This window comes from Mustela nivalis (assembly GCF_964662115.1).
Source record: "Mustela nivalis genome assembly, chromosome: 5".
Taxonomy (NCBI): Eukaryota; Metazoa; Chordata; class Mammalia; order Carnivora; family Mustelidae; genus Mustela; species Mustela nivalis.
This window is the reverse complement of record NC_139024.1, coordinates 53,993,174-54,009,725: the sequence shown is the minus strand read 5'-3', so window position 1 is coordinate 54,009,725 and position 16,552 is coordinate 53,993,174. Positions and strand designations below refer to the sequence as shown.

Genomic DNA, 16,552 nt, shown 5'->3' with positions numbered 1-16,552 from the left:
GACAGAAGAAAGGCAGGCAGCCCTGGCCCCCATGCCCCCCACCTGGGGCCTCTGGGCCCAGACAGCACAGCGGCCCGCATGCCCAGCGTGGCCCGGGCAGTGGTGAATGGGAGCCGCTGTTTGTTTCCACTGAGAAAGTTCTGACCCGCTTCCGGAGCCATTGCCATGGAAACAGACTGAGAAGATAGTTGAATGGAGCCTCTTTTCCAGCCATCCCCCCTCTCCCTTTTCCCCGCTTTGAGGCAGAGGCTCTTAGGGGCCGGCTCTTTGCAGTCTGGCGTTCCCTGCAGGTTCATGCACAGTTGTTGTTTTTTTAATAAAGATTTTATATAGTTGTCAAAGAGAGAGAGAGCAAGAGAGCGCAAGCAGGGAGAGTGGCAGAGGGAGGGGGAGAAGCAGGCTCCCCCCTGAGCAGGGAGCCCGATGCAGGACTCGATCCCAGGACCCTGGGATCATGACCTGAGCCAAAGGGAGATGCTTACCCGACTTATCCACCCAGGCGTCCCATCACGCACATTTGATAAGAATACCAAAGGGTAGGTTTCCCTACCCTCCCAGCCTCCGCTGCCATAAGTGACCCCATATGCACCTGGTACCAGGCGGAGTGGCAGCCTGCTGTGGGAGCTGTTCTTGTGCTGAGCCGGTACCACGCATCCTGATAACCGCCATGGGGACATGCAGTGCTTTGCTGTCCATCCAGCTGGCCTCACATCTCAGCCATGTTTCCTTGCAGAAAAGTCTTTCTTAAACCACAGATTTATTACATGTACACACCAAATTTTATTATGTTTTCAAAGATTTATGTACTTATGAAACAGAGTGTGTGTGTGCTTGCGAGCACAGAGGGGTTGGGTAGAGGTGGAGGGATAGAGAATCCCAAGCAGACTCTGCACTGAGCAAGGAGCCGGATGCGGGCCTTGGTCCCAGGACCCTGAGATCACGACCTGCACGAAAACTGAGGCTTAACGGACTGCGCCCCCCGGGTGCCCCCTGTATGTGCTAGATTTTAAAGGGCAAATAGAAGGGAAGGATATTTTTGCCTCATTTGCAGAATACATAGCCATCATTAGAAAATGCAAAGAAAGCTACTTATAGTACTTTTCTCATTTTATAAAAACTAGCTTTTGTGGTGAAAACAGTACACTAAAATCCTGTTTTATTTTGCTTTTGACAGTAATTCAGTAATTTTTAAGATGTAAGGACCTAAATAAAATTCACATCAAGGCCATCAAAGGAAGGTATTCATTTTTATTGGTTGCACTGAAGGCAGACAAAACAGAAGAGAACTTTTTTTCTCTTTCATTCAACACCTTTTGTGTGTCTGTTGAGGAAAAGTCAAAAATCAGAGCTTGACCCACATCTGTCGATGTCAGTGGCCGAGTCACAAACCTAAGTTGGCACTTTCAGTGCTAATAATAGGAGAACATGGACACACTTGAGGCTCATGGTTTCATATCTGGCACTGTGAATCGCGTGGTAAGACCCTGGCCTTCATGAATCTGGTGTTTCCATGGGACCAACACTGGAGTGAGGCCAGGAGAGCTGAGCCCTAGCTCTGTGATTTGCCGTCGGGTAAGTTACTTTCATGAACTTGCCAGGCTTCCATTTCTGCATCTGTGTGATCAGCCTTTTCTTGGTCTCTGGGAGTCTGAAATACAGTGGGATCGATAGGACTGTGCTGTGTAAACCCAGACCAACGCTTAACCCGGTCATTTTTATTTATTTATTTTTAAGGGAGAGAAAGTATGCATGTGGGGGGCGAGGGGCAGAGAGCAAGAGAGGGAGAGTGAGACTCCTGAGCAGGCTCCATGCCAGGCACAGAGCCCCGCAGGGGGCTCAATGTCACAACCCCGAGATCACCACCTGAGTGGAAATGAAGAGCCAGCCATTGAACCAAATGAGCCACCCAGGTGCCCCTGATCATTTTCACCCCTTAGCCCACTGGATCGGTTAGGATTACATTCAGTCATTTGTAACTGAACCTGACCACACTGAGGAGGCAAACGGAGGCTCGTTTTCTTCATACAGCAAGGAGTCTGGAGGCTGGTACTGTTGCTCACGCAAGTATTTCCTCTCCAACAGTTTTAATGCATGATTTTCATCCTTATGATGAAATGATGACTGCTCGAGCCTTGTGTCCATGTTTCAGGAAGGACTGAGGGGAGGGGCAAGGGCAAAAGTTATGGGCAAAGGTGAGTGAGTCTGTCATTACGGAAACCCTAGCTTTCCCAGAGATCGTCCCTCCCTGTGAAGTCTCAGCTGTGTCTTCTCTGCCAGAAGCTCCACTTGGCCTCCGCCAGCTGCAAGGGAGTGTGGGGAAGTGGGTGTTTTCATGGGGTACTTTGTCGCCCAGACAGAATCATGGTTCCCTTAGTAAGAAAAAAGGTAAGAGGAATTCGCGACAGGAGGCCACTGGCCCTGCAGGCCTTGGGCACAACTCTGGCCTCCTTCTCCTGAGCACGTCGATCTAACCTGCCTCATTCTGTTGTGAACTCCTGGAAGGTCCAGACCGTTGCCCTCGACAGACCGTGTCTGTTGCCATCAGCAGGCTGCGAACGACTTCACTATCTACGCCCAACAGCAGATGCCAAACCAAAAAACACGGTTGGTTGGTTTTGTAGGAGACTGAGGAGTTCCTGACCTTACTGGACTTACCTGCACATACTGAACTTCCCTAGAAAACAGTATCATATACCATCTGGTGTGTCACAGGGACACACTGACGGGTCACTAAGTTTGCAGGAAGCAGGAAGGCATTTGTAACTTCTCAAGGCTGGGATACAGTGGTGACCTTCAACATTACCACATCAGGGCAGCCATCTGTGCAGTATTTTTTAAAGATTTTACTTACTTACTTATTTAATTATTTGTTTCTCAGAGAGAAAGAGGGACAGAGAGAGAAAGCACAAGTGTGGAGGGGGAGTGGCAGAGGGAGAGGCAGGCTCCTGTCTGAGCAGGAGCCCGATGAGGGACTCGATCCCAGGATCCCAGGACCATGACCTGAGCCAAAAGCAGACACTTAACCGACTGAGCCACCCAGGCTTCCCTGTACAGCAATTTATTTTTATCAACTTTCTTAGCGAGGTCAAACCCACAAGGTAACAAAGAGTAATAAACCCCAGATGGAAAAGAAAATGCCCACAGGGCGTGGGGGGAGGGTTAGAAATCATGGAAGACAACCATGTGCTCTCCTATATTCTATGCTCCATGCCCCAGGCCCGTCTCTGGGCGCGTGTCCAGCTCTGCACGGGGCACCGTCCTGGCCTCAGTGAGGTTGCCGTCCAAACAGGTTGTGCTGTGGAGAGGTGGCATCTGGCTATGTTTCAAGCACGATACTTAAACTTCTGCCCAGGTTGCCTGGGTGGCTCAGTGGGTTAAAGCCTCTGCCTTCGGCTCAGGTCGTGGTCACAGGGTCCTGGGATCGAGCCCCGCATCGGGCTCTCTGCTCAGCAGGGAGCCTATTTCCCTTCCTTTCTCTCTGCCTGCCTCTCTTCCTGCTTGTGATCTCTATCTGTCAAATAAATAAACAAAATCTTTTAAAAAACAAAAACAAAGGCTTCTGCCATGTGCTCTGTCATTAACCTTTGGGACAGTTACTATTGGGTAACTGGACACAGGACACAGATCTCTTCCAGTGCGTCTCTGTGGTGGATTTCAGTCTCAGCAGGGGTGGAGCCTGTTGTTGGCCTGGGAAGCTGGTTGGCCACCCCCAGGTGCCAGGGAACCAGCCCCTTCAATGTCAAGACGCTGGAGGACCCTCTGAGACAGACTGAGAGAGACTTGGGTACACAGCCGTCCTCATCGCTAACATCTTGGTAGTAGCGCTTTGCCTGTACAAACATGTTCTAAATTCCATACAAGTCATAGTTCACGGAAACCTCGAGAAAATCTAGGCAATAGGTACTACTATCCCTGTCTTGCATAGAAGGAAACTGGAATTCACTGGGACAAAGTAATTTGTTCAGAGTGACTGTTTGGTGAATGGTATAGCTGGGCTTTGACCCCTGGAGGTTGGGCTCCAGAGCCCACACTGTGAGCCGTGGTGGTAGGCAGCTTCCTACAGGAAGAAGCCTTCCTAGCTCTAGGGAATGTCGTTCACATATGGATACCAATCATTGGCCCATCCGTCTCTACCTTGGTGTCATGTTCAGTCACTGGTGTGTGTGTGTGTGTGTTTAATTCTCAGAGAAATGTGGATTGCGTTTGTCTAGTGCAATTGAGAAGTAGAAGAGAAGTCCTGTATCCATCCTAGCTATTTGAGGGAAGTTGGTTCTAGAAAGAGAGAGAGATAGGCTTGATTTGCAGCAAAGATTGTGTTTAGATACCTCGAATTTCCATCTACCTAATATAATTAGCAGGGACTAAAGCCTAACAGAAACCATTTTTGCTACAAGTTGCATGCCTACGTTGACTCTCTCTGTATTTTTCTGAGTAAGAGACATCTTGTATAGAAGGAATAAGTTCACCTACAGTGATTCTGATGGCAGTTTTCAACCAGAAATGACAACAGAGGTTGGGGCAGGAAAAAAGTTGAGAATGTCCAAACTCAAGGCTGGAAAGTATCCGACTTTGGAAGTGGCCTTTTCGCACTTTCTCAGGGGGAGCATTGGATCGGTATGGGGAGAGGGCCTCTTCAAATTGGGAATAAACACTGGATGGGCTTGTCGTTTTGAGCCCGTATCCATGCATCACAGCCTTTTCTCTGGGGGAGTAAAGGTCACGCCACGGGCTGGTCCAGATCACTTCCGGGATGTCCATCCATCCTGGAAAGCTTCTCGCCATTCACCAGTTCTTCGGTGTAACCTGTGCTGCCCGCAGTGAGTTAACTTGGTGCGGTTCTTACCGCGTCAGGAGGACAGCAGGGAATAAACAGCTGGGAGAGCTCCGGCGCCGGGGAACGCGGGCGGAGAACCACCGACATCACGTCCGGTCACCACTGCGAGGAAAACGGTGGATTGTGAGAACACATGAATAGCTTGTAGGGAGTGCGGTCAAGAAGAGGAATTGGGGACGGCCATCTGAATCACTTACGGAAGTCAGTGCCAAAAAAATTAGGAGGAGGAACTGTGGCAATTTAGAAACTGCGCGAGCCCAGAATAAGGGACGCAGAGGTGACCTTGTAACAAAAGCCCGAAGGTACAGGCTGGGAATAGGCTGAAATGAAAGAAGAGGCCTGTATGGGGAGTGTTGTGACCAGGGGACAACATGTCACTGATGTTGTCATTGTTGTTAATAATCTTAGGATTCTAGCGACATATACCAGATTTGAGCAATAGAATTCCCTTCAATCCGAGGCAGCAAGTTTGCAAGGTAAGTTCTACTATGTGCATGAAACCCTGCACCTGTCGTCTGGGTAAAGCAAGAGAGACACATACGACACAGAGTTGACCCCGAGAATGAGCCCCTCTAGCAGTGTGGACCCCTTGTGTCTCTCCTGTCTCATCCTCGTCCTGGCCCCGTGGCTGGGGAAGGGTGGGGAGCCTTGAATTTTTATAGCTGACAGTAGATAGTCTACACAGAATTTTATGAAATAGGGGAGATACGTTCCTATGATGAAAAAAGATCTTTGCTATTCAAAGGATAATAAGAAATACTAAATTAAGGAATTTCCTGCTTTATACAAAATGCTTTGTCACTAAGCAAAATATTTAAGGAAGGCATATCAACTTACAAGGAATAGTCAATGAAGTATAAGAAATGATGTATAAGAAATACATCACCACATAAGAAAAAAAAATCAACTACTAAAAAGCTCCTCAACCCTTTTACCTTCTCTCTGCCTCCCCCTCATAGCTCAATAGCACAGATGGCTTAGTCCTTTTCCCGCATCTTGAGGAAAACACTCCTGGCTTTGGGGACGGCCTCTGCAGGCCAGGGATGTTGCAGGAAGAGACCCAGACATGGAAAAAGCCCTGATTCAAAATTCAGCAGGAAAGAAACTAATGAAGATGTGTATTTCTGGAGATACAAGATAAAGGAAACTTAAAAATCTTTTAAGTATAGGTTTTCCAGTAATGGATAGCACATGTTCTTTTCTTAGAAATTAGGTTATAGCCATTTTTTTTCTTTTTTTTTCCCTTCCTTTTTTTCTTTTTCTTTTTCTTGCTTGGTTATAATGAAGTTTCTGGACAGGCCATCAAAACAAAAACTTAAGGTCTATTTTGGGAACTGCTATATGTCGGGGTGTTCGCTATACTTCTCTGTTGTGCCAGGCTAAGTACATCACAGAAGACAGAGTTGTCTTTGCCTAGAGGCACCTAAGGCTCTTTGTATATAAATAGACCTGGGAAGAAAAGCGAGCCTGAGCCTAAGTCCGTGGCCTCCTTTCCTCCAGCAAACAGACAGATCTTTCAAGAGCCGCGTAACCAAATCCTGCAGTTCTCTTGAAATGCTTGGTTCTCATAAATCCAGGGGCTGTGTTCACCTTTGGGGTTGAAAACCTGCTCGGTCTTCACAGGTTCTTCTGAGTATTGTTCTTCCATAATTCACCCAACTACTGGCTTCGTACACATGGGACGTATTATGAATTTTTTTTATGTAAATGAGGAACAGTATGGTGAGGTGGGCGAGGCATTGGGCCCCCCCAGTGCTGGAGACGTGACTTCCAAGCCCAGGGTGTCCCTGCCTGGCCCTGTGTCGTTAGCCACGTCATCACTCCCAAGCCTCAGTGGTCATCCTGTTCTGTGATGGGGATTGCCAACAAGAGTGTTTTTTTGTTTTTTTTAAGGGGTAGAATTCCACACAAATTTAAAGTATTTCATTCTGACCTTTGTGTTTCACCTTCTCTGTGGCCCCATGGAGATCTCTACTATGAAGCAAGGCTCAAGAGAAAAGAAAAGAGAACAACCTAGAACTTTCCCTGTATGACATCTGGAGCAGCAATATAGTTTCTATAAAATCAATTTTGTATGATTTTAGCCAGAAAGGGTAAAAGCGTACTCCTGGGTTTTTTTTCTCCCCATGACTGTTTCCCATGGCTCCTTCACCTTCTTTTCCTGACCCCGAAGATCTGATAGCCGTTGAGCCCAGTGCTCATCCCACATCTCTTCACTGTGTTCTCTTGGTCTCCTAGCTTTAAATATGCACGTGACTTCCAAATTCTGATCTCCAGTCCTGAGCGGTACCCTTGAACTCTAGACTCGCATACCCAACTGTCCCATTAATGTCTACACGGGGATGTTCAGGAAGCGCCTCGGACTGAGTGTGTGTAGAGTAGACCTCTTGTTTTCTTCCTCTGCTTTTTCTCTATTCAGCCTTCCATGTCAGGGCCACTGCCTGTCATGCCAGCACATCACCTAGGTCTCTCTTCACCTGTCACCTCTTCAGAGACACCTTCTCTGTCCATCCCAGCAAGAATTCTCCCCACTTCCTGACCTGCACCCCCCACCTCGCTTCTCACCCCCATCTTTTGCAACAAGAGCACCTTCAGGATCTTACCTGTCTTATTTACCTCTACATTCTCAATACCTCAAAGGATGCCAGACTCATAATGGGAGTTGGATGAATGTTTATTGAAAGAAAGAAAACAAATGAATGAGTGAGAAGAAAGGAATGAAACAGCTGAACAAAGAATTTGCTAAAGACGAGGTACGATGGAAGGAACTGGTTAAGTGCTGGGATGCTATCCCTTAAATTGTTTTGTTTTGTTTTAATCTTATTTATAAATTCTTTATTGAATTTTCTTTGAGTTCAGGGAGTGTTAATTTGGAGATTGAGGAAAAAGTATTTACTCTTGAGGTCTAATAGTAGTAGTTATTGATGAAAAGGTACTTCTACGATTGGGTCCAGAGACTAAATGCAGAACTCAAATTATTTGATGCTTATGTAGATGTTCAAAGTGCAGCAAAATGCTAATTACTGTGTCCTTGTCAGTCCTAGTCATGGAAACCCGGGACCCTGTGCTGAAGTTCCCATCCTTTTTACCCTGTTGATAGTGAGCGTGATAGATAGAGGGAGGCTGACAAACCTGCTTCCAGCCCAGCCGTTCCCAGGCCTGCGGCTTCTGGCTGTAAGAAGGTGCTCTGAGGAAGCCTCTTTGGAACTGACTCCTGAGCATTAATTTCTTCCACCAGGAGATCAGCAAATGACCCTTTCCACCTGCTGCCATCCAGATTTGGAATCTGGTTACATCATTGACTTCTGCTCCTGCCGGATGAATTTTACAATCAGTCTCAAGGAGAAAGATGGCATTTCACATCACTGCTCTGCCTGCCAGCCTCTGTTTGCAGGGACAGTTCACTGCGTCCAAATTAAACTTTATATGGTGTCATTTCCCCCCTTTGCAAATTGATGAGTTGGGGAGCTGCACACTTGGGAAACACTGGCTTGCTGTTCTTTGGCTAGTATCTAGATTGTGAATTTGTGAAACCTTAAAAATAAAGCCCTCATTTGTCACCGCAAGATGAATAGAGGAGCTGTAGTGCCATCTGCTGGCCACGTGGGGAAACGCAAGCATTCGCTAGTAGAAGCACCTCTTTTAATGAAAAGATCCAAGTGCCAATCTGAGGATAAATTTTTAAATATGTGTGATAATTTGAAGAAAGTAGATACCAATTTAAAAAATTATAGGCTAGCATTTTATAGAGGAAAATGCGTTTATATTTTGTGATAACTGTGAAATAGTGAGAGCTTACCTTTGTATGCGGTGTGGGTTCTGGAATATATTTATGGTAGAAGACGTTCCCATTTGTCAGGAAGAATGAAAAAGGGGTTGGAAAATAGAGGTTGGGCTTTGAGTTCTTTAAGAATAGGATATAAACAATTTTCTGGACATTTTTTCTGGAGAGGAAGAGTCCAGCATCTGGTGGAAAGACAGCTGGGCTGCCCATGTCTAGGGAGAGCTCCCTGTTGGCCTCTAACCAGCTGATGGAAGCTTGGACCACTCCGGTAACTTCTGGAGATCATGTTCCCTATAGAATTTGGATTGGATTCAATGATGGGCAAAATTCCTTACAACTCAGTAAGGAACTATTACTGTAATCAGCAAAGGACTGAAGGAAAAAAACGTTTCTTTAGGCTGTTTTCTCCGTGAAAATATTTCTTTTATTTATTTATTTTTACTTATTTTTGTGAGAGAGAGTATGTCAGTGCATGGGAACATGTGGGGGATGGTAGAGGAAGCTGCAGACTCCCCACTGAGCAGGAAGCCCAATGCAGGACTGATCCCAGGACATTGAGATCATGAGCTGAGCCAGAGGCAGACACTTAACAGACTGAGCCACCCAGGCCCCTGAAAACATGTCTTTTAGGAAAAGTAAAAGTTCGCATACGTATTTGTAATTTATTACATAGTTAAGTATTTGATCAGGAGCTAGGGATATTTCATGTCTTTGGTCCTTAGCAATTAGGTCAAGAGTTTCCTTGTTCCTTAGAGTGACTTTAAAAATAACTGTACTGCTTTCTTTACTGTAAGCAGGTAAGGCAAAAGCAGGGGATGACTGTGCTGGGAGGTGGACTGTGCACATTACTATGACTTTGAGCTCTAAATGCAACAGAATAAAATTTGAAAAAATAAAATACAGGAACGCAAACTTTAGCTCACATATTCTTCCTTTCTTTCTTTTTCTTTCTTTTTTAAGATGGATTGATTTTGCAGTGAGAGAGCATGGAGTGGGGAGGGGCAGAGGGAGCAGGACAAGCAGTCTCCATGCCAAGCAGGGAGCCTAATGCAGGGCTCAATCTCCTGACCCTAAGATCACCACCTGAGTCGAAACCAGAAGTCAGTCCCTTAACTATGCCACCTGCACACCCATATTTCTTTAGAAGGATCTTCTGCTTTAACCCCAGTCAGCTAGCCAGCTCTCTGCAGTCTGCTCCCTGCTGCCACTTTGCTGTGCCCGTACCTCTGTACCTCTGTGGCCCTGCGCACTTAAATGACCCACAGCTGCTGTTGCTTCCTTTTCCCCGTCCTCCACGCCCAGCCCTGCCCTCCCCTCCCCTTCCTCCTGCTGTTGCTTCTCCTGTGTGCCTACTTCTTTCTTCTTCACTCTTGTTTGTCGCATCAGGAGTCCCATTTCTTTGTAATCACCCATGTACCTTACTCATGATAGCATTCAGTACATTTTTGCTGAATGAATTAAGAACGGAAGTGGCTGTTTAAGTAAGTCTACATTTAGTTGTTTTCATTTTTGCATGGCTTGCGGGGCAGAGTGGAGATCCTTGGAGCTAAACCTTGGCATAATTCAGTAACAGGGTACGTTTTCCTTACATTTTCTATGTTCACAGCTAGTGGTGATGGGAAAGAATGCCTTTGGGTCTAGCTCTCGTCCTCAGCACCGAGATGCCTCCCCTGTTTCTTTCTGAGCAATTCCCCTCACCCCTCACGGACAGTAGAGGTCTCTTAGATTTGTGCACGAGTCAGCAACGGTCCTCTTCTCTCAGCCTTTGGCTTGGAAAGTGCTTACAGGCCCAGCTGTTGCGCTCACCTGGCCCCCAGCAGTCAGACGGCATCGGTGGCCCTGTCTTGAAGAGAGGTGTGTTATCCCAGGTGGCTCTATGTGACAGAAAGCCCCCTCCTGCTTTCTCTGGTCACCTCAAATCGTAGAGGTCCTTTCCACCCGTAAGGTGGGCCACACACTGCCCAAGAGAAGAGTTTGCATGCTCTTCTCTTCCTCTGATCGCCTCAGTGTAACCCAGCTCTGGCCTCCCAGCCTCTGTCTCCCCGTGCGTTCTCCCATCAGGAATGCGTTTTTGCCACATGCCCTCCCCCTGCAATCTCCCTGGCAGGTGAACGTAGAGAAGATTCAGGTGTGAACCCCCTGAGGACCCTTGTGTTTCTGTCCGGATACAGGTTCCTTCTTCCTGACTCTCCTTATCCGCACGTGTACACCGCACTTAAAACCCTCTAGGTTCTGGACCCGCCCAGTGAAAGGCTCTGCTCCCCTCTCTTCTGACCTTGAGGAGAGAACCTGTTTGAACTTACTTTGGTTTCTTTCCTTCCTAATTTAAGTTGGTATCTGTCTATGTGTGTTCTAGAGAAACGAGTAATTGGTTTTGGGTTGTGTTCCTGTTTCAAGTTCTTTGGATCTGTCTGTATTTGTCACGGGCTGGCAGCCGCAGTAGGGGGCGTGGGGGCCATCTCTGGTGTCCAGACACGTGCTGATGGACTTGGACACATTTTTAAAAAAACATGGAATTATTTGCCATCACTTAAAAATGTGGAGCTGCTTTTCTGTTTTCGTTTGTTTGTTTTTTAAAGCAGATTTCCTGGCTTCTCTTCGAACAGAGGAGGATCTAGCAAGGCAGATAGCCTGCCCGCCAACCTCCTCCCTCTGGGTGGGGTGTCTCATTGCCTACCTTTCTTCTGGGGCCGACCGCCCTACTCACCGCTGGCCTGAGCCGCTGGCACTTGTGGTCCTGGGCCTGTATGTTTACTACGATCTGCTTTCTCTGTCCCACTTACACAAGAGACTTCACAGTGGCAGTAACTTAACGTGTGGCTAATAGTTCTCAGAAGTGGATCATCGGGTGATCGTCTAGTGAAATCCAGTCCCTTCATTTAATAGAGGTCTTACCCCGGAGTGAGTCTGCAGTAAATGTTGACAAACGGTTCCTAAGCGTGTTTCTAGAAAGGCAGCAGCTGGCTAGATTAGGCTAGTGGTAAATACTGTATCAGAATCTCCCTGGCTCGTCTAGGTGGTGATGATGCTGGGGCGGCCGAGATGGGAGGGTTTTCGGTCCTCGCACAAAGGTAAGGCTCCCTCGTAATCAGACATGTTTTTTCTTTTCTAGGAACACTCTTCCTAAGTCGAACTCAGAAGACAGCTCTGTAGGTCAGTATTCCTTTTCTTGGTTTAACAACTTAAATTATTTTAATACTTTATAGAACACAGAAACTGTGAACACACCAAAAACCACAAAGAATGTTTGCACCCAGGAAGAAACACTGTTAAGATTTTGATACATCTCTTTCCTCTCTTTACCCCTGCCTGTATGTTTCCTTTTAAACATAATTGGTTTCATACGCTGCATATTATTTTATAATTTCTTTCAATTGAATTCCATTCAATTGAATAACATCCTGAGCATTTTCCCACGTTGATTAAATATTCTTTATGGTAAAATTTTGAAGTCCGTAAATTCCATCATATGGGATGGGCCACAATTTAAATCAACCATCTCTTGTTTGCTGAACATTTAGGTTGTCTCTAAGTTTTGCTCTCAGAGAATTGATTCTATCCGAAAAATCCTTGAGCCTATCCCTAATCATGTCCTTAGTATAAATCCTTTGATTTGGAACTTTTGAATCAAAGACTATGCACAATTAAGGTGTTAAATATTTTATATTTCCTTGATTATAAAACCCGCTCTTGATTTAGTAACATCTTTTCTGTTGGGTCAGAGTAAGTCTGGCAAGGTCATTATGATAAGAAGCATAAGTGCTCGGATCAGCTTTTGATTTGGGTTTGAATAAGGAGTCTTCTAACTCAGTGGTTAGGGCCTTGGGCAAGTCACTTGCTTCCTGAAGTGTCCGCTTTCTCATCCACTAAATGGGAACAATAATACACCCTGTTTATTGCCATATTAAGTGAAACAAGCCATTAAAGAACAGGGTGCCTGGGCTTGGTAAGAACTCAGTGCATGTTAGCTGCTATTTATTTTTCAATTTGCACCTTCATTTTGGAAACATTAAAATAGAGGAAGAAGAGAGTATATCCTCCAGGAAAAGAAATACGTCATGATCCCGAATTGCTTGAGAGGAAAACTGAATGAATGATGGCCCTCCTTCTACTCTCACCTTCCGTGCTAGTATTTGCTGCAGCTGGAAAGCGGCAGGTGCCCTCACACTCCCCTCCAAGGCTCCGGGTACCAAGGAAGTCTCCTCGCAGTGGGCTTCATTCCAGAGCTCCAGGGCCCGTCTGCACTCACATGAGGGCCTCTGGTGTTCCCACACGGTGCCTCACAGAGCCCAGGAGCAACCCCAGGTTGCCACGCATCTGTGCTTCATTGGCCAGCACGCCAGTCTAGACCTTGGAAACCAGCAGCCCATCTCTCCACTGGGCCGTTTCCAGTGGCTGCGTAGCAGCCAGGGACACCAAGTGGTGACAGTGACGAAGCTGTTGCTGTGCCTGTGCCCCATCTGCATGAGACCTGCTCTTTCATTTCATCTTTAAACACAGAGCTAGTCTCTTCTTTTACTTGCTCTTTTCCTTTCCTTTTGCTTTTTAAAAGGCATTGTAGCTCAGCGATGATTGGAACCCTAGCAAACACTGGAGATGTCTAGCTATGGCAGTGACATAGTTTTCCCCTGCAAACAAGGGCAGCTGTCCCCAAAACAGTCCAGGGGGTGAGGGTGGGGGAGGGGGAGGAGGGAGCTCCGTTGGGAGCTGTCACAGCAGGATGGCAGTCTGCTTTTCTCGTCATTGTACCCCGGGTCAGCTGCAGATAGTAGGTCAGCAAGTGACCTGAAAGCCAGAGAGGCCTACCCTGCAGCTGCGTCCCCTGCCTCCCAGCAAACTCGATGCCACAGAGTAACAGCGCAGGTCAACCCCACGGGCTCCCGGAGCCAGCTCAGGACTGACGGACAAGCACACCCAGGACATAATCACCCTCCTGTCTTCTTCATTAAGTCTGCAACAACAGAAATAAATCAAGGGGAGATCAACAGCAGGGATAATGACAAAACAAAGGTCACTTCTTCAAGTGTTCCATTTGTGGTTTCGTTGAAATAATTGTGGCCGAGACCCGAGGGGGGAGACTCGACCACAAGACAAGACAGGGCAGAATTAGACACACTAGTTAAACAACATCAAAGTGAATACACGAATGCGTGTTTTGCCTGCCTTTTTGATGTTTCTTTATTTCTTGTCTTAACCCCACTGCTCTATTACTTGCTGCTAGGAAATTTGTATTTCCTTTAAACAGCTTTTTAGGCATTTCCAAGTCTTTCATAAACCGAAAGAGAAAAACTGTCTTTTTGTGAAATCAAAGTATTCTTATAAGCTTTGAATTATAAAGAAGAGGCTACTTTTGTTATTAATGAATTTATTGCTTGTGCCTTTTTTTTTTCCCCTTTTGTTTTTAAAGGAAAAGGAGATTGGAAGAAGAAAAATAAGTATTTCTGGCAGAACTTTCGAAAGAACCAGAAAGGAATAATGAGACAGACTTCAAAAGGTACTGTGCCACAGCTGGCGGACAGTAGGTCCTTTTAGCTCCCAAACGTTGAAAAGCCTGTGCCCAATAATCTAACTGGAGGCGGCCAGTTAGAAACACTGGTTGCCTGGGCCCACAAAGATTCCAAGTTTTCTGACAGTCCTCTCGTGACTTTTAAGACTTCATCCCAGTGGGTTTCTCTCTCTTTTTTTTTAATCAGAGAAAACAAAATGAGGAGAGTTGGCAGGTCTTCCTTTTCATAGATTTGAGAGCAAAGACCAAATCTTTCGTTTTCTTGGTCACACCAACCTCAGGAAGATCTTTACTCGCCAAGATCTATCCCAAAAGGGTTGAGCAAGTCAGAGCGTTTGTTAGTTTTGGACCCATCCCCCGGCCCTGCCACTTGGGGCCTTTGCAATCTTCTGGACTGGAGATGCTTTTCTGAGGCAGGCCAGTGACGGGGTTGTTGCCCCTGGAAACTCTGTCCCCTGGTCTGACATCATGGGAATTTGCCCGGGCTGCTTTGTGGAGGGAGCCCTGGCCTCCTCTTGGCCGTGTCTTTGTTGTTGTTTATATAGTAAGTAAATATGTCATCCCTTTGAGGCTCAGTTATGTAATTTATGTTCCCCCCCGTATTCAGAGGGAAAGCAGACACAAAGCCGCTTCTCCATCCCAGCCCAGCCGAGCAAGGTTATCGCGAGATGAACGTTCTTAGTGGCTCACCAGTGACTGTTTGCGTTTAAAACATCACAGTGTCCTCCCCCATCCAGAATGCTGTCCCAGGTACTCAGACACGTGGAAATGAGACACGTGGACAAGGACGGCATGTATGCAGTCACACACCTGGGACCCCAGCCGCACTCACCGGGGTTATTCCGGCTGTCCTGGTTTAAGGCTGATTCTCCAACATTCCCAGTTTTTCCTTCTGCTACACACCCGAGACCACTTGCGATTCAAAGTAAACCTTGGATCCCGACGAAGTCTTATTTAGAAAGAAAGGAAGGAAAAGGAGAGAGAGAAGACAGGATGCAGGATTGAGGGAGGAAGCCAACCGTTTACTGGCTCATGTGGTTTCTTTTCAGAAACCCACCCAGCTCCCCGGCATTCCCTCCACTCTCGAAGGTGACGCACATAATAAAATGAATCAAACCAGCAGGCTTGTCTCCTAACCCAGCACACACTGTGTTATTCTTCCCAGACAAGTAGATGAGTGGCGAAGAGAACTTGGAACTTTCTGGGCTGATTGATGACAAAATGGAAATGAGATAGGGAAATGCAAGGGAACATAAATTCCAGGGCTGGCCCCGACTGCAGTGGTTTCCTCCGGGTCTGCAGCCAGACTCTCTTACTGGCCCTCGACACCAAGGGCACATTAGCCATGGCCAAGATCCTAGTGACATCGAAGCTGGTGAAGTCTGTATGAGAAAGAGGGGGCAGGGGAAGGATGAGGAGCTAGAAGGTGGGTTTATTTTCAGCCAGTGCATTACCGCACACTTCCACTGACCTGTCCTTCCTGACACGCTAACCAAACACACACAAGCTGGCGTGGCTCACGTATGTCACAGGTAACAGCAATCTGTTTGCTTTGCAGGAAAGCACTTTCAAAAGGTCCTAGAGGGGGGATTCTCTTCGCCTCAGTAGTTCTGGCTGCCTTCAGTTTTGGTTTTCATTTTGTTTTGTTTTCTTTTTAGAGGAAGCATTGGGGGAGGGAGAGAGAGAATCCCAAGTAGGCTCCATGCCCCGTGCAGAGCCTGATGTGGGGCTCGGTCTCAGGACCCTGAGATCATGACCTGAGCCAAAATCAAGAGTCGGACACTTAACTGACTGAGCCTCGCAGGCGCTCCTGGCTGCCTTCAGTTCTGAGTGGGAAATTGAGTTCTTCTCACAGTTTGAATACATATTTATGATGAGACTTTCACTTTTTTAAGATTTTATTTATTTATTTGATAGAGAGGGAAAACGAGCAGAGGGCGTGGGAGAGGGAGAAGCAGGTTTCCCACTGAGCAGGGAGTGCCAATGCAGGGCTCGATCCCAGGACACTGGGATCACGACCTGAGCGCAAGGCAGACGCTTAATGACTGAGCCACCCCAGGCACCTCTGACAAGACTTTCATATGTATGAATTTATAAAAACCTTCCTTCCAGTGAACCAAAATGCTCCCTACCTGTGATTTTATTTATTTGTGCCTATCCTCTTAGGAACAGTGATCAGACAGCTTTATAGGAATCTAGGATCTCAACAGGCCACAGGTCTCATTCTGCAGCTGACTCTGTGACCTTAATGTTAGGAAAAAGGGGTCCCTCCCACTGCTCTCAAAAGGATTTTCTTCTTGTTCGTATTTGAAATAGAAGGACACAGAGGACCATCAGCCGAAGGAGCCTTGGAATGCTTGTCTGCTCTAGGTGGGTCTTTAAATCAGGTCTCTGCCCCACCTCTTACTCCAGACTTCCTATCAGCTTT

The 16,552-nt window shown here is 46.8% G+C and overlaps 1 protein-coding gene and 1 long non-coding RNA gene across 9 annotated transcripts in view; one reads left to right on the top strand and one right to left on the bottom strand.

Annotated features, from left to right (window-relative positions):
• LOC309864645 (sterile alpha motif domain-containing protein 5) overlaps positions 1 to 16,552 on the top strand; it is a 909,922-nt gene that overhangs the window by 820,861 nt on the left and 72,509 nt on the right. For 4 of the 7 annotated variants that reach the window (XM_082730320.1, XM_082730325.1, XM_082730324.1 and 1 more), the window contains exons 5-7: positions 11,731 to 11,771; positions 14,026 to 14,112; positions 16,441 to 16,494. In XM_082730320.1, coding sequence (XP_082586446.1) covers positions 11,731 to 11,771; positions 14,026 to 14,112; positions 16,441 to 16,494 — 182 coding nt within the window. The remainder of the gene's footprint in view (positions 1 to 11,730; positions 11,772 to 14,025; positions 14,113 to 16,440; positions 16,495 to 16,552) is intronic. The other 3 variants (XM_082730322.1, XM_082730326.1, XM_082730327.1) reach the window with 1 other exon arrangement.
• On the bottom strand, positions 1,241 to 16,423 carry LOC309864656. 2 transcript variants are annotated; one of them, XR_014311670.1, is made up of 5 exons: positions 14,957 to 16,423; positions 10,317 to 10,461; positions 7,967 to 8,145; positions 4,844 to 4,936; positions 1,241 to 1,648 (listed from the first exon to the last, which is right to left on the bottom strand). It is a non-coding gene; the product is annotated as an uncharacterized lncRNA (long non-coding RNA). The 2 variants fall into 2 exon arrangements; XR_014311671.1 differs by lacking the exon at positions 10,317 to 10,461.